Source organism: Ranitomeya imitator, chromosome 4, assembly GCF_032444005.1.
Source record: "Ranitomeya imitator isolate aRanImi1 chromosome 4, aRanImi1.pri, whole genome shotgun sequence".
Taxonomy (NCBI): Eukaryota; Metazoa; Chordata; class Amphibia; order Anura; family Dendrobatidae; genus Ranitomeya; species Ranitomeya imitator.
In genome coordinates, this window is record NC_091285.1 from 385,508,471 (window position 1) to 385,526,913 (window position 18,443).

Consider the following 18,443-nt stretch of genomic DNA (forward strand, 5'->3'; position numbering starts at 1 on the left):
GGGTTTTCATTGGTTGTAAGCCATAATCATCAACATTAACAGAAATACTTGAAATAGATCACTCTGTAATGCCTCTATATATTATATTCGGTAAGTTTCACTTTTTGCATTGAGGAACTGAAATAAATTAACTTTTTGATGATATTCTAATTTTGTGAGAAGCACCTGTACGTTTACACTCACTGCAGTGTATATACTGTTTCCCGCTGTATTCTGTATGTAGCTATATGTGCACACACTGCGGTATATATACATATATCTATATATATAATTGCCTAAGGGTTTTTCCGTCTGTCTGTCTGTCTGTCTGTCCTGGAAATCCCGCATCTCTGATTGGTCGAGGCCGCCTCGACCAATCAGCGACGGGCACAGGATGGCGACGATGATGTCATAAAGGTTGCCTCGACCAATCAGCGACGGGCACAGTCTGCCGCGAATTCGCCTCGACCAATCAGCGACGGGAACAGTATCGACGTAGATGTCATAATGGTTGCCATGGCGATGATGATGTCATAAAGGTTGCCTCGACCAATCAGCGACGGGCACAGTCTGCCGCGAATTCTGGAATCATCATTGTCCATATACTACGGGGACATGCATATTCTAGAATACCCGATGCGTTAGAATCGGGCCACAATCTAGTATATATATATATATATATATATATATATATATATATATATATATATATATATACACACACATATATATATATACATGTACATATATACTGTGTGCTGCTCTCTCACCTCCTGATGCTGAGTCTCTTGAACCTGGGATACCACACTGAGAACTGACAGTTCACCACTTGCTCCTTCTTCATGCTGGTAGCAGCAGGACAGGAAGTGTCCTTCCTCAATTATCTTCCGGGGAAACCAATACTTGCGAAAACTTCCGCGCTGAACACTAGAGCCCATAGGGCGCCAGGGGGCTGCTGTGCATCACTGCACTGGGAGCAGATCAGGGAGAGCCCCCAATGTACTGATGTGACCGACAGGCTTCCTGTGTAATCCCAGCACGACACCTCGGATTACGGCCGGGAAGGACTGAATTTAGGACTAATTATTTATGGAGACTAAACACAATCAGAGTATCGCACACTTAGCCAATAGTGGACAGCGCACATAGAGTTAATATTAGAGCCAATCACGTGGCTGCAGCGTATCACGCCTCGTTCTGATGGTTAATAAAAAGCCAATTGGAAGTGGGCGTTGCTTCGAGTAGCGTGACGCGCGGTGGGATTGCCTGATTGGTTCCCGTGGTGGGGGCGTGGCTTGTGACTGGTGTAGGGTCTCGGCTGCTGCAGGCTGTTCTCACCTGGGTATTGCAGAGCTGTCCCCGCCTATTATACAGGTAGGCCAAGCTGCGGGCGCGCACATCCTACTGCCTGGATTACAAAGTGATGGAAATGGCCAGAGAGTATGAGGGGCATCTGCGACCCCACTGAACCTGACAGGATGGCTCCAGCCTGCGCCCCACTTTTCTGCAGATTCTCTATGGACCTGCTGCGCCCCATCTCGTGGATAGAAGTGTTAAGTTGTGCCCTTTGTTATTTATGGGCAGTCCATGTGATCAGTATCTGCCATTTGCTTTAGTGTAGGGTGGACTCCGCCGCTGACCCCCCTGTGTAGGGTGCGCCCCGCCACTGACCCCCTGTGTAGGGTGGACTCCGCCGCTGACCCCCTGTGTAGGGTGGACTCCGCCGCTGTCCCCCTGTGTAGGGTGTGCCCCGCCGCTGTCCCCCTGTGTAGGGTGTGCCCCGCCGCTGTCCCCCTGTGTAGGGTGTGCCCCGCCGCTGTCCCCCTGTGTAGGGTGTGCCCCGCCGCTGTCCCCCTGTGTAGGGTGTGCCCCGCCGCTGTCCCCCGGTGTAGGGTGTGCCCCGCCGCTGTCCCCCGGTGTAGGGTGTGCCCCGCCGCTGACCCCCTGTGTAGGGTGTGCCCCGCCGCTGACCCCCTGTGTAGGGTGTGCCCCGCCGCTGACCCCCTGTGTAGGGTGTGCCCCGCCGCTGACCCCCTGTGTAGGGTGTGCCCCGCCGCTGACCCCCTGTGTAGGGTGGCCTCCGCCGCTGACCCCCTGTGTAGGGTGGCCTCCGCCGCTGACCCCCTGTGTAGGGTGGACTCCGCCGCTGACCCCCTGTGTAGGGTGTGCCCCGCCGCTGTCCCCCCTGTGTAGGGTGTGCCCCGCCGCTGTCCCCCTGTGTAGGGTGGGCCCTGCCGCTGTCCCCCGGTGTAGGGTGTGCCCCGCCGCTGACCCCCGCTGCAGTTAGATTATCCTTAGATTATGTAGGAATCTCCTCCTGTTCTCGTGTATGAAGGCAGAGGGAACATTAAGAGAGTGAGGTGCTGGGGCAGGAGCCCCTTCATTGTGAAGCTTAGGACGGCCTTGGCACCTGGTCCGTGACCGGTGGGACCATCTGGCACGTCTGTGATGTGATCGGTGTGACCATCTGGCACGCCTGTGGTGTGACCATCTGGCACGCCTGTGGTGGGACCATCTGGCACGCCTGTGGTGGGACCATCTGGCACGCCTGTGGTGGGACCATCTGGCACGCCTGTGGTGTGACCATCTGGCACGCCTGTGGTGTGACCATCTGGCACGCCTGTGGTGTGACCATCTGGCACGCCTGTGGTGGGACCGGTGACTGGCACTGATGGGGGGGCCACTCTCTGTAACACGGGAGCGCTGTATTGTTGCATTATACTTTGCAGCCTGTAATCGGCTTCTTTTACCTCTTTTAGAAAATGGAGAACCAGAATCTGGAGGGTGCTGCCAACAAAGACACCATAATAAAGGAAGAGGTATGTGCGACATGTTGTGGTTTTCCTAGCAATGTACTTGAATTGAAAGGGTCATCTACAGCTGGACAGCCCCCTATTAATAGGAAGATGGGGGGGGAGGGGGGTATTCTCACTTCCCGGTGTCATTCCTCTACACCTTGATGCATTCCCTGTGCTGGGATCAACATCTGGTGTGTGCATCAGGTGACCGCTGCTGCCAATCAGTGACTGCAGATCAACTGCAGCATTTCATCTGAGCCAGAAGACTCCTGTTCCTTCCACTCAGACTGAACATGAAGATTGCAGCACTGACGTACCTGATGATGATCCCAGCGGAACGGCACAGAGGATGGACAACGGGCCGGGAGGAGAGTATTTATTTATTTCCCATCTCCCTGGGTCCATTAATTAGTGACGGAGCCAAATTTTTGAAATCTGGCCAGTGTCACTTTGTTTTTTCATGACACATTATACTTTATAATAATGGTAAATTTAGGTTGGTATGTTTTGTGTTTATAAAAAAATATCAGAAATTTTAAAAATTAGCAATTTTCAAACTTTGAATGATTATCCGTTTAATCCCGATAATCATACCACACAAAAATATTAATAAATAACGTTTCCCTCATGTCTGTTTTACATCAGCATAATTTGTAAAATGTTCTATTATTTTGTTAGCATCTTAGGAGGTTTAAAAATGTTGCAGTAGGTTTTCATTTTTTCAAGGAATCTTACAAAAAAAAATTTTTAGGGACTTATCCAGGTTTGAAGTGCCTTTAGGGGTCCCATGTATTGGGAAACCCCCAAAAGTGATACCATTTTAAAAACCGCACCCCCTGACATACTGAAAACTGCTGTCAGGTAGTGTATTAACCCTTCAGGTGATTTTTAAGAATTCATGCAAAGTGACATGACAGAAATGAAAATGGCCAAGGCTACTTTCACACTTCCGTCGGTACGGGGCCGTCGCAAACCGTCGGCCCGACGGACGTTGTGGTAAATTTAGCACAACGTGGGCAGCGGATGCAGTTTTACAATGCATCCGCTGCCCCATTGTAAGTTCTGGGGAGGAGGGGGCGGAGTTTCGGCCGCGCATGCCGGTCGAAAATGGCGAACACGTCGCACAAAAAAAAACGTTGCATTGAACTTTTTTTGTGCCGCCAGTCTGCCAAATACGACGCATCTGTCGCACGACGGATGTGACGTGTCCATACGTCGCAATGCGTCGCTAATGCAAGTCTATGGAGAAAAAACGCATCCTGCGGGCAACTTTGCAGGATGCATTTTTTCTCCAAAGCGACGCATTGCGACGTAGCCCAAACGACGGAAGTGTGAAAGTAGCCGAAGTGTCACTATCTTCTGAACACATTACTGCAGCCGTCAGACTCTAAGGCCGCTATTTGGCCATGACGTGCCATGGCAAACATCAGGACCACACACTCATGATCTCAGGGTGCAGATGGGGATAAAGAAGCCCCCACACTCTGTAACTATTTATGATGTAGTCAATATTGACAACAGCATCTATGAGGTTAAACAGCTAAGGACGGTGCCAACACTGATTGTGGCTGATGCAGCAAGTTGCCAGCTATGGTGTACAGCTAACAGCTGCTGGATTGTCACCAGTCGGGGGATACTAGTCTCTTATATCTCAGGTCAGTTAAGACATATTGGCGGTCATTAAAGGGTTAATGAGCAGAAGTCCTGAAGCAGACGACCTCTTCTACATGCTTCATCTGGTTGAAGTGTTGTGAACAGGGCCCATACAGACACAGCGTTGGATGGATCCATTCTTTCTTGTTTTTTATATTTTTGCCTCTAATCTGGAGCTCCATGTTAATGTCTTTATTAAAGCTCTACACCTGGACCCCTATGTTGTACTGATCATTTTTAGCAGAACCTCTAGGCGGGTCCCAGTGTTGTGCCCCATTACACCTGACACACCGGTTGCTTTACCGCTGGAATATCTGGACCTTCCACTGTTTTACTGTCTCCAGTAGAACCATAATCAATGTCTATGTGATCATATTACAACCAAATGAAGAAGACGCCACTAATAAAGAGAGAACCTAACACATAGTTTGTGATGAACCATTTAAGGCAGGAAGAAAAAGTGCTGTAGTGTGAAAGGGGACTCCATAAGAGCAAATATACAAAAAGGACAAAGATAAAAACACTTAAGAATCCAATGGAGAGCAATCGGTACAGTATAACAATAAGGTAACAACCTACCCCCTCTGCCAAAATGGATCACAGAACAGAGGAGCCTTAAAATGAAATGAAGGACCTGTAATTGCCCCTTCCAAACAATGTATAAACTCACAAACAATAACCAGGTCCTATCAGAGCCTCAATATCACAAATGTCCTGTTTTTATTATACTGAGTATATCAGCCGTAATAACAAGTACATGGAACACAGTCCTGATGATAAACCCTATAATGGGGAAATAAGCACTAAGACCTGTAATGGGAACACCAGCATAGCTGACCATGAGAATATGGGTGTAGGAAGATTCGGGAGAGAGCTGCTCGTGTATTGCTGCTATACTTGTGGCTTCATTAGGGGTAACAAACCATATGATCTATCCTCCTCCGTAAGCTGGTACTACTAGGCACAATGCCAGTGGTGAGTGAGATTCTGGCCTGTGACATCTAGGAATCCCGTCCCTACAATCCTACGATACGATACACTTTATTGATCCCGTGGGAAATTGGTATCACAGCAGCACAACTTACATCATAAGAATCATAAAATGAATTACTTAATTGACATGACAGTTTGTTGACAGAAGAACATTAGACATTAGAATAGGACATACACAATGAGTGAACTGGAAAGTAGAAGAAATAAAGTAGACAGTCACCCTTATGATTTAACCCTAATGTTATTGTTGTACATCCCCATAGCAGTTGGCACAAACGATTTCCTAAATTTTTCCTTCAAACACCTCAGAAGTATTAGCCGGTTACTGAAGGTGCTCTTCTGTCTCATGAATAGCTCATATAGTGGATGTGCATTATTGTTCATAATTGCCATACACTTTCTCAGAGTTCTTCTCTCTACTACCTCCTCAAGAGAGTCCAGATTACAGCCCACAGCAGAACTTGCCTTCTTAATAAGCTTATTCAGCTTATTAGCATCAGAGGCCCGCACACTACTACCCCAGCATATGATAGCAAAAAAGATGGCACTTGCCACCACCGACTGGTAGAACATTTCTAACATTTTGCTGCACACATTAAAAGACCTCAGTTTCCTTAGGAAATACAATCTGCTCATCCCCTTCTTGTAGACAGTCTCTGAGTGGCATCTCCAGTCCAGTTTGCTATCCAAATGGACGCCCAAATATTTGTACCTCTCCACCTGCTCTACCTCCTGACCAGCAATAGTGATCGGTAAGCATTCCAACTTACTCCTGCTATAGTTGGCCACCAACTCCTTGGTTTTCTTAACATTTAGTTGTAGATGGTTACCATTGCACCAATCCACGAAATTCGACACCACCCTTCTGTATTCCTCATCCCCTCGATCTCCCCTAATACAACCCACAACCACTGAGTCATCTGAAAATTTTTGAAGGTGGCAAAGATCAGATTTATACTAAAAGTCTGAAGTATACAGTGTGAATAGAAAGGGCGCAAGCACCGTTCCCTGGGGGGCACCTACACTGCTCAATAATCTGCTTGACACCACTGCTCCCATCTGTACAAACTGTGGCCGATCTGATAGGTAGTCAGTTATCCAATTTCTCATCCCCACCTCCACCTTCATATCAGTCATCTTTTTGTGTAGTAAAGGTGGCTGCAAGGAATTAAATGCACTCGAGAAATCAAAGAACATCGCTTGCACCGTGGTTCCGTCAATCTCCAGAAATGAATGTACACTATGTAACAGAGAAAGAATAGCATCGTCCACCCCCAATCTATGTCGGTAAGCAAACTGAAGGGGATCGATAAAAGCATTGACCCTTGGTCTTAAGTGAGCAAGAACTAATCTTTCCAAGGCCTTCATAGCATGAGATGTTAAGGCTACAGGACGATAGTCATTTAGGGTTGCAGGAGAAGAAGTCTTGGGTACCGGCACCAGACAGGAAGTTTTCCATAACACTGGTACCCTCTGTTTGTAGACTTCCATTAAATAGGAGTGTAAAGATCGTACACAGCTGGTCTGCACAAACTTTAAGGACACGTGAGCTGAGTCCATCTGGTCCTGCTGCTTTACCAATGTTAAGTGACTTAAACTGCCTCCTCACATCATTTTCGGATACTCTAAAATGAGTCTGCTCCTCCTCCAATATCGATGTTGCAGAATTTGCACCCAATTCCCCTCCACTTCCAGTTGACAGTACACATGTACTGCTAAATCTATTGAAATACTCGTTCATCTCATTAGCCTTGTCCAGTTTTCCGCCCCCGTGTCCAGACCTTACCTTAAGCCCAGTCAGTAGTTTCATTCCTGACCAAACCTCCCTGGTATTATTGTGGGACAGTTTCTTTTCAAGTTTAATTCTGAAGGCTTCCTGGGCCTCCTTTATTTTATACTTCAGTTCATACTGTATCATTTTAATTTCCTCTTTGTCGCCTAATTTAAATGCCCTTTTTTTCCTGTTGAGCAAATGCTTCAATTCCTTTGTTATCCATGGCTTGTTGTTTGCAAAATACCTAATCTTTTTAGCCAACACTAGCATATCAGTGCAGAAGGTAATGTAGTCAGTCACTCTACCAACCACTTCATTAACATTTGTATACTCATCCATTGTCCCAAGCTGCACATCCCAGTCTGTAAGATGAAAGCAATCCTGCAGAGCTTGTTCATTCCACATTCTAACTGTTTTAATCGTAGCAGGCTGTTTTCTAACAGGTTGGTAGACTGGTGACAATAGTATAAGATTGTGATCAGATTTCCCCAAGGGCGGCAGGGTAGACGATGAATAAGCATTCTTGACATTCGCATAGAGTAAGGGTACCGTCACACTCAGCAACTTTCCAACGATCACGACCAACGATACGACCTGGCCGTGATCGTTGGAAAGTCCTTGTGTGGTCGCTGGGGAGCTGTCACACAGACAGCTCTCCAGCGACCAACGATGCCGAAGTACCCGGGTAACCAGGGTAATCATCGGGTTACTAAGCGCAGGGCCGCGCTTAGTAACCCGATGTTTACCCTGGTTACCATTGTAAATGTAAAAAAAAAAAAAAAACACATACTCTCATTCTGGTGCCTGTCACGTCCCCGGCGTCCGCTTCCCTGCACTCCTCCTGCATCCTGTGTCGGCGCCGGCCGTAAAGCAGAGCGGTGACATCACCGCTGTGCTCTGCTTTACGGCCGGCCGGCGCTGACACAGGATGCAGGAGGAGTGCAGGGAAGCGGACGCCGGGGACGTGACAGGCACCGGAATGTGAGTATGGTTTTTTTTTTTTTTTGCTTTTTTTTTTTTTTACATTTACAATGGTAACCAGGGTAAACATCGGGTTACTAAGCGTGGCCCTGTGCTTAGTAACCCGATATTTACCCTGGTTACCAGTGAAGACATCGCTGGATCGGCGTCACACACGCCGATTCAGCGATGTCAGCGGGTGATCCAGCGACGAAATAAAGTTCCAGACTTTCAGCTCCGACCAGCGATGTCACAGCAGGATCCAGATCGCTGCTGCGTGTCAAACACAACGATATTGCTATCCAGGACGCTGCAACGTCACGGATCGCTATCGTTATCGTTGTAATGTTGTTCAGTGTGAAGTTACCTTAAGTTCAAAATAATGTTGTCACGTGTTGTACATTGAACAAATTGATAGAATTTAGGTAGAGCCATAATACCGCCATATGGCAGCAGCCTACATCTGATGGCACACGTGTATTAGCCGGACTAACCAGTATTTATTATTTTCTCTTCGCCACAACAGCACCCACTTGAGAGAGAGGATCCGCCCCTAAGAACAGGAAACCCTATGGAGAGAATAAAAGGGGCGGTCCCCCTCGCTCCCACAGTTGGTTTCCTGTTCCTACGGGAGACACCTGGAGAGAGGATGCCCAGCCTGGATGCCGCTTGCGCAGTTTACCTGTATAGGGACGGCAAGGGCTCCAGAGCTGGAAGCAGCGTCAGGGGTCCTGTGACAGCTTCCCCCCTCTGCTGGCAGGTACCGTGAGGCTAGGGTCGGGGAGTCTCCTGGCTCACAGATGTCCATCCAGCCGACCTGCAGGGACCAGATCGCTGGGGTAAGAGAACCTGTGACGCCATCTTCGGTGGCGTACAGGCAGCGTGTGGCCCGGTATTTGTCCCCCGGAAGTATTACCACAACTTCCGGGGTGATACAGGAGGAGGACGGCGCCTGCGCGAACGCTTGATGCAGGCGCGTACAGCAGAGCCGCAACCCGGATGTAGTGGTCACTTCCGGGTGCAGCAGGAAGAAGATGGCGGCCCCCATTACAAAAGGACGCTGGCGCTGATACCCGGCGTCCATCATGGCATCTCCCCAGGACACAGCGTTGCCTTCATCCGAAGTCACCGCTATAACGCCTGGTAGCCGGACAAGCAGCAGCCACAGGTCTTCTTCTAAGAGTGCCAGGGAAAAGATGTCGGACCGGTCGGCTCCTACATCTGTGCCTCCGTCTCCTCCTCTTCAGCCGGTACTGTGATAACAGCTTCACTGGGGTGAGTGTCTGTCTACCCTATTAGGCTGATTATACTTCCCTCTTTATCTAATTCCCTAGGCAAAAAGAACAGGGAAATCCAAACATAAGCAATGTGCTTTATGCTCTCAGCCGCTCCCGGATATTTATTTAAAGAAGCTGTGCAAGTCATTCATCGAATCCACCTTACGTGAGGAGTCTTCAGTAAGGTCAGAAGATATAAGAAGTATGATTAGGGAAGAATTACGAGCCTTTCCAAGCTCAGATAAAATTCCTGAGAGTAGGAAAAGATATAATTCTCCTAGGTCTGAACAATCTTCGGATGTTGAGGATAAAGATTCGGACGGTTCCAAGAGTTTATATCCTCAGAGGGTGAGCAGGATACATGCTTTCCTACAGACAGTATTGACAATTTAGTCAAATCAGTATGTAACACCATGGGTATTGAAGATGCAAAAACCCTTAAAACGCCACAGGACGTGATGTTTGCTGGCTGTCTGGAAAAAAAAACCTTCTTTTCCTGTTATTCCAGCAATAAAGGATTTAGTCAGAGTGGGAAAGCCAGGGACAAAGAGGGTTGCCGTCTTCATCAAAAAGACGCTATCCCTTTGATGACGAGGATTTCTCCAAATGGTCAAAAGCCCCGAAGGTAGATGCGGCAGTGGCATCCACTTCTAGGAAATCTTTACTGCCTGTAGAAGATTCAGGATCTTTGCAAGACCCGCTTGACCGGAAAGCTGATTCCCTTCTAAAAAGAGCATGGGAGTCCTGTACAGGAGCTTTCAGACCGGCTATTTCGGCTACATGTACTGCTAGGTCCATGCTAGTCTGGTTGAATGATTTAGAAGAAGGATTGAAAGGTGGCCTTTCCCGGAATAAACTCATGTCTTCCATACCATTGATTAGAGGAGCTACTGCCTTTTTAGCGGATTCTTCAGCTGATTCTATACGATTAGCAGCCAAATCGGCAGGTCTGACCAACGCGGCTCGCCACGCCCTGTGGCTAAAGGGGTGGAAAGGAGATCCCCAAACGAAGTCTAAGTTATGTGGTCTGCCATGCCAGGGTGAGTACCTATTTGGTACTAAGTTGGATGAAAATCTTACCAAAGCGGGTGAGAGGAAGAAGGGGTTCCCCAATAATACTTATCTTCCATCCTATAGGAGAGCGTTCCGAAAGCCCATGTTTAACAGAAGACGAGACTATAAAAACCAGGACCATTGGGCTAATAAAGACATTAAACAAAAAGGAGCTTTTTTCGGAAAACGCCCTTTCAAACCTGAGGATAAACCCCGTTAGGACAGATCTACCCGTTGGTGGTAGGTTGCCCTTCTCTACACAATGGCTGGCAATAACTTCTAATCCATGGGCAACTAGCCTTATAACTACGGGTCTAAAATTAAAATTTACCCGAGTCCCTCCAGACTCATTTTTATTGACTTCCTTAAGGTCTCAATCACAACAAGAGGCCTTAGAAATAACAAATCTCCTGTCCAAAGGAGTATTAGTGGAAGTCCCTTTTCATCAAAAAGGAAGGGGTTTTTATTCCCCTTTATTTTTGATTTTGAAACCAGACGGATCATTTAGAACAATAATTAACCTTAGGAGACTAAACGTCTTCTTAGAAAACCAAACTTTTAAAATGGAATCTATTCGGTCAACTATTAAGCTTCTGTTTCCCCATTGCTTCATGGCAGTTCTTGACCTTAAAGATGCATATTACCATCTTCCAATTTTCATTGAGCATCAACAATAGCTACGGGTGGCAGTTATGATGAAAGGTCAAATACGGCATTATCAATATACAGCAATGCCCTTTGGACTATCAATAGCCCCTAGAGTCTTCACAAAACTAATGTCAGAGGTAATGTCATATTTGAGGTTAAAAGACACCCTCATAATACCATATTTAGATGACCTTTTGATAGTGGGGAACTCCCTTTCTCAATGTCATCAACGTTTATTTGATTCAATTTCATCCCTACAGGAATTAGGGTGGTTAGTAAACTGGGAAAAATCTAGATTGTCCCCCACAACTCATCAAAAATTTCTAGGACTTATTCTAGATTCTATAAATCAAAGGTGCTTTCTTCCCGAGTCTAAACAAATGGCAATTATAAACAAGGTACAATCGGTGATTAACAACCCCCTAATTTGCCTAAGAGAAGGTATGTCTCTTCTTGGTTCCTTCACATCATGTATTCCAGCTGTTCCGTGGGCCCAATTCCATAGTAGAAAATTACAGTATACAATACTTCAGGAGGAAGAAAGATTACAGGGCCGGTTAGATAGTCTTGTTTCTTTACCATCAGACGTGTTGCAATCTCTCACCTGGTGGTTAGATCTGAATCATTTTACCAGTGGGGTTCCCTGGGTGGTTAAACCTTCAAAAACTATTTTCACTGATGCCAGTCATAGTGGTTGGGGAGCAAACTTAGGAGATCAAATAGTGCAAGGTCTGTGGTCTCTTAGGGAATCGGATGATTCTTCTAATAAAAGAGAGCTGAAGGCTATCTATCATGCCTTATCTAAATTCCTTCCGCAGCTACACGGAACGCATACAAGAATCCTTTCAGACAACATGACAGCAGTTGCATATATAAACCACCAAGGGGGAACAAGATCAGAAGCTCTCATGTCTATAGCCGACAACATTCTAGCCATAGCAGAGGAGCACCTTCTATCCCTATCAGCACTGCATGTGAGAGGCATCGACAATTCGAAGGCAGATTTCCTCAGTCGCCACACCCTCCACCAAGGAGAATGGGTTCTAAGTCGTCGTATCTTTTTCATGATAGTAAAAAAATGGGGCACTCCCGAGATAGACCTTTTTGCGACAAGACACAACAGGCAAGTCAAAAAGTTTGCTTCATTGTTCCGATCCGACAATCCAGATATCTTCGACGCCCTACAAGTGCCATGGGTATTCCAGAAAGCATATGCCTTTCCCCCGTTGATACGACTTCCAACAGTAATCAGGAAGATAAGGGAGGACAGAGCAAACGTGATCTTAATAGCTCCGTTCTGGCCCAAGAGGCCATGGTTTTCCTGGCTGAGAGCCATGTCAATCTCAGACCCATGGATCCTCCCGGAGGATCAGGATCTTCTTTTCCAGGGCCCCTTCAACCACCCTCATGTGAAGGGTCTACGGTTAACAGCCTGGAATTTGAGAGGCAGCTGCTAAAGATGAGGGGTTTTTCTAACAAACCGATTGACACTCTGCTGTTAAGTAGAAAGAAATCCACTACCTCCATCTATGTAAGAGTGTGGAAAAAATTTCTAAACCTCTACCCGACGGCCCTGTCAAATGAAATTCATATTCCTATGGTTTTAGAATTTCTTCAAAAAGGGCACGATTTAGGTCTGGCGGTCAGTACCTTTAAAAGTACACATTTCTGCGCTTGGTGCTTTATATGGTCACGATATTGCAGGTAACAAATGGGTAGCCAGGTTTGTTGCAGCATGTCAGAGACAGTTCAAATTCCCCACGTACCACCTTGGGATGTTAATTTAGTAAGACGAAAAAGGGGGGGGGTATGTTCCAGCTCCAAAGTTTAAAATTAACTCTCCACAGCACAATAGGAAACAAGCTACGCGTTTCGATCTTTGCAGATCTTTGTCAGAGCTACAAATGAATAAAACCAGGAATACTATATAGCCACCACCAGCCAATAGACAACAGTCTCAAAATCACATGACAGGAAAGAATCCCATTGGCGAAAACAATATAAAACAAAGAAGGAAAAATACACATATACATTAAAATTTGTGTGAACACATTAAACACATAAGAAAAACACACGTTAGTTTCACATGCTCATCACAGGGACACTAGTAATGATACATCAATTCATTGCGTTTGTTGAGACCAGCAGGGAAGCGAGTGCTCAGGTGATAAATCCAAAATGCCTCACGCATCAGTAGACAGCATCTGGAATCCCCTCCCCGCACTGGTTTGTTAACTCGTTCTATTCCATAAGCACGGAAACTTTTAGTGCTACCAGAATGCTGAGTAATGAAATGCCTGGAGGCTGCCGACACTGAACGAACAGACTCACCAGACTTCCCTATATCGTGTAAATGTTCACTGATCCGAGTCTTCAACTTGCGAGAGGTACAGCCAACATAAGATAAGTTACAAATTGTACAGTCAATTTTATATACTACTGAAACAGTATTGCAATTAATATACCGTATATACTCGAGTATAAGCCGACCCGAGTATAAGCCGACCCCCCTAATTTTGCCACAAAAAACTGGGAAAACTTATTGACTCGAGTATAAGCCTAGGGTGGAAATGCAGCATTTACCGGTGAATTTCAAAAATAAAAATAGATCATTATTTCCCCATAGCTGTGCCTCATATAGTGCTCTGCACCGTTCATTGTGCCCCATAGCTGTGCCATATACGGTGCTCTGCACCGTTCATTGTGCCCCATTGCTGTGCCATATACGGTGCTCTGCACCGTTCATTGTGCCCCATTGCTGTGCCATATACGGTGCTCTGCACCGTTCATTGTGCCCCATTGCTGTGCCATATACGGTGCTCTGCACCGTTCATTGTGCCCCATTGCTGTGCCATATACGGTGCTCTGCACCGTTCATTGTGCCCCATTGCTGTGCCATATACAGTGCTCTGCACCGTTCATTGTGCCCCATATCTGTGCCCATATACGGTGCTCTGCTCCATTCATTGTGCCCCATTGCTGTGCTATATACGGTGCTCTGCACCATTCATTGTGCCCCATATCTGTGCCCATATACGGTGCTCTGCACCGTTCATTGTGCCCCATTGCTGTGCCATATACGGTGCTTTGCACCGTTCATTGTGCCCCATTGCTGTGCCATATACGGTGCTCTGCACCGTTCATTGTGCCCCATAGAAATCTCTGCCGCCGCTGCTGCAATAAAAAAAAAAACCACATACTCACCTCCCTTGATTGCAGCTCCCGGCGTCTCGTTCCGGCGCCTCCATCTTCCCGGCGTCTCTGCTCTGACTGATCAGGCAGAGGGCGCCGCGCACACTGTATGCGTCATCGCGCCCTCTGCCTGAACAGTCAGAGCGCAGACGCCGGGAAGATGGAGGCGCCGGCCGGGAAGATGGAGCGGCGCCCGGCGGCTGGAACGAGGACAGGTGAATATGCTATACTTACCTAGTCCTGGCGATCCTCGCGCTGTCCCTCTGCCTGGTCTTCGGTGCCGCAGCTCTTCCTGTCACCGGCACCGCTGATTAGAGGAATGAATAGGCGGCTCCGCCCCTATGGGAGGTGGAGCCGCTTATTCATATCTCTAATGAGCGGTCCCACGTGACCGCTGAAGAGGGGAAGAAGCTGCAGCACAGAAGCCCGTGGGACGGCAGGGACAGCGCGAGGATCGCTGGGACTAGGTAAGTATACCTCAGCGCCCTCACCCCCTCACCCGCCGACCCTGCCACCCACATTGACTCGAGTATAAGCCGAGAGGGGCACTTTCAGCCCAAAAATTTGGGCTGAAAATCTCGGCTTATACTCGAGTATATACGTTATATTAAAGTGCTTGGAAGCACTAGAATCATCAAATATCTTTGTGACTAATGCATGATCGCACGTCTTGCACCTATTGCTGCCACATTTATAGAAACCCATATAATTTAACCAGGTTTTATTCTTATTTATACTGGAACAAAACATACCTGGTGAAACCCTATTCCCCAACAGTGAGGGCTTTTCTTGATATTACATTAATTCCTGTATCTAAAATTTTGGCCAAAGTGCTGTCTTCATACAAAATTGGTAAAAATTTATTAACTATATTTTTTATTTGGTTAAACTGAGAACTAAACTGAAAACAGATATATGGCTTACTATTTGTTTTGGCAGAAATAGGTGCAGAAGAAATTGATGTTTTAGGTATAATTAAATCATCACGATCTTTTCGTGCAACAATTTTCTCTGCCCTGTTCAGCATCCAATATGGATAATTGCGGCTTTTTAGTTTACCAGAAGCTATATTTATTTCATTTTTTAAAATGTTCTTATTACTGCAGTTTCGTTTAATTCTTGTAAATTCCCCAACGGGGATAGATTGGATGGTGTGCACAGGGTGATTACTATCAGCATGGAGTATGGTGTTGCCACTGAGAAATTTGTGATGGGTTCTAGTCTCTATCATCTGATCAGCATCGCCAGTTAAACTCAAATCCAAAAAATTTATCTGTTTCTGATCATGTCTATATGTGAAACGTAAATTATACCCATTTGAATTGATGTAACTAATGAAGTCAGGTATGGCAGATACCTCGGCGATCCAAATAATAAGTAAATCGTCGATGTATCTGCCATACCAACCAATCTGTGAACGAAAAGGATTAGAAACTGAAAATATATAATTATGTTCCCAAAAAGCCATGACAAGGTTAGCCAAAGAAGGTGAAAATTTGGCATCCATGGCCACTCCAGATCGCTGCAAATAATAACGAGAATCAAAAGTAAAAAAGTTATGTGTCATGAGAAAAAAGGTAACTTGCAAAATATATTGTTTCAAATCTATGGAATAATTGCTGAAATTATCAAGATGGAATTTGAGACCTTGCATGGCTACACTGTGGGGAATACATGTGTATAACGAAACCACATCACAGCAGAGCCATGTAGATTCAGCTGTCCATTTTTTATCTGCAAATAAACCCAAAACTTCCTTTGAATCTTTAATATAGCCTGGGATTCTACCCACAAGAGGCTGCAAAAGCGAGTCCACCCACTCACAAAGATGTTCATTGGCTGAGCCTATTCCTGAGACAATTGGTCTCAAAGGAGGAATAGCTTCCTTCTTGTGCACTTTTGGTAGTCCGTGCAAAATGGGACAGATGGGATCTTGTACCACCAAATAATCGAACTGTTTCTTTGTTAGAATACCAAGGCTATAACCTTCCTCTATTATTTTGTCTGCTTTATTCTTAAAGTCATTGGATGGATTAACCTTAAGTTCCGTATATGTTGTCACATCCGATAAAAGTTCCATGATCTTAGAATGATAATCTATTGTATTGAGTACCACCACAATTCCACCCTTATCGGACATTTTTATTATGTCCTTATTATTTTGCAATTGCTGTAAAGCATCCCATTGTTTGCGTGAAAAATTACTTGTAGACCTGATTCTACCAGAGGTTACATCATCATCCAAGATTTTTAATTCTCGCTCCAACACCTCCTGGAATCTGTCCATGCAATCAGATCTAGACTGGATGGGATAAAAATATGGATTTTTAGTGGTGAAATTGTGGGATTGATCAATTGTTGCTTCATCAGATAAATTTTCGTTACTTAATGTCTGCAAGGTGACAAGTGAAATTTGATCTTGAAAATCCAAACCTCGGAATTCATTAATATGTGCAGTATCCTCATGTTCCTGATGCTGGATGTCCAGAACCTCTGAATTATTCAAAAAGTGTTTAATAGTTAGATTACGTATAAATTTATTTATATCCAGAAGAGTGGTAAATAAATCAAACCTTTGACTTGGAACAAAATTTAATCCTAAGGATAAAACTGCAAGTTGATCCTGAGTTAGAGGATGAGACGATAAATTCAAAACATTTTCATTCACTTGAAAAGACGCTTCCTGTTGCGGGTGACAACTCCTTGATTTCCTGCGGTGTTTCCTACCACCGCGTCTTTGGCGTTTTTTGAGTGGCGGAAAAATTTCCTTCTTCCCATATTTGCTGTGTCATTTAAAGATACATCTGATACACTAGGATTGTTATCTGAAGAGTCTGGATCAGACGAGGTGAAATTCACATGCGATTTCGCTGCTGTATGCCTGCGGTGAGTCTGATTGCGTTTTAAAATGGACTTCGGGGTTCTATTCAAATTCTCCCATTGTCCCCATTCATACACCTTATTGGTGGCATAATCGTTCAGATCTCTGGTGAACTTCCTCTTCTTTCTTTCCATAATATCTTCCTCTAATACTGAAACATTTTCATGCATTTTGTTAATGAGAGACTCAAACTGTGATAACGATTTAAACTGTATTAAGGACGAATTCACATCATCCATTTGTTTTTGTATTTCCTTGAGTCTGATATCCTCATGTTTGACAATAAGTTTCATTAAATTCAGCGAGCAATTGCTCAAGATATTATTCCACTCTTCCATAAAGTCAGATGAATACACAGTGGTGGGTAGTTTTTTTTTATACGCAAGCCACGCGGAACCATATCCTTAGCTAGGTAATTGTTCAAAGTAGTTTGGTCCCACCACACTTTGGTCTCTTGTGAAAGCAATTTCTCTAAACTGTTCACACCGTCCTGCAAGTCTGGTGTGATGTTAGAGTCAATAGTATCATGAGAAAACACGTGTGCTGCCTTCTGAGATCTGTCTCGGCATAGATCAGTAGCCATAGCTAAATTTTCAAGGAAAATTCCTTTTTCCTAATACATGTGCTTTAAATATGAGCAAAAAATATGCAAAACATTCACGTGGGAGTAATTCCTCGGAGCAACGGCAATCAAAATTGTAGACACATAAAGAAAAGCAAAAAGCCAGCTCACCAGGCAGCTACAGCAGGTGCACGGAACTTCCACGTTGATCCACGTAGTATAAATAGAAAGACGAAAAAGGGGGGGGGGGGGTATGTTCCAGCTCCAAAGATTAAAATTAAGTCCTTTATTGATACATGATAAAAGCGTAAGCTGAATAACTCTCCACAGCACAATAGGAAACAAGCTACGCGTTTCGATCTTTGCAGATCTTTGTCAGAGCTACAAATGAATAAAACCAGGAATACTATATAGCCACCACCAGCCAATAGACAACAGTCTCAAAATCACATGACAGGAAAGAATCCCATTGGCGAAAACAATATAAAACAAAGAAGGAAAAATAATACACATATACATTAAAATTTGTGTGAACACATTAAACACATAAGAAAAACACACGTTAGTTTCACATGCTCATGACAGGGACACTAGTAATGATACATCAATTCATTGCGTTTGTTGAGACCAGCAGGGAAGGGAGTGCTCAGGTGATAAATCCAAAATGCCTCAC

The 18,443-nt window shown here is 45.3% G+C and overlaps 2 protein-coding genes across 2 annotated transcripts in view; one reads left to right on the forward strand and one right to left on the reverse strand.

The window, feature by feature from the left end:
* Nucleotides 1-1,150, reverse strand: part of CDC123 (cell division cycle 123) — a 142,955-nt gene extending 141,805 nt beyond the window's left edge. The window contains exon 1 of the mRNA XM_069765214.1: nt 750-1,150. Within this exon, the coding sequence (XP_069621315.1) occupies nt 750-823 (74 nt within the window). The 5' untranslated portion in view covers nt 824-1,150. The remainder of the gene's footprint in view (nt 1-749) is intronic.
* Nucleotides 1,151-1,241: 91 nt separating this feature from the next.
* NUDT5 (nudix hydrolase 5) overlaps nt 1,242-18,443 on the forward strand; it is a 60,859-nt gene continuing 43,657 nt past the window's right edge. The window contains exons 1-2 of the mRNA XM_069765215.1: nt 1,242-1,353; nt 2,739-2,798. Coding sequence (XP_069621316.1) covers nt 2,742-2,798 — 57 coding nt within the window. The 5' untranslated portion in view covers nt 1,242-1,353; nt 2,739-2,741. The remainder of the gene's footprint in view (nt 1,354-2,738; nt 2,799-18,443) is intronic.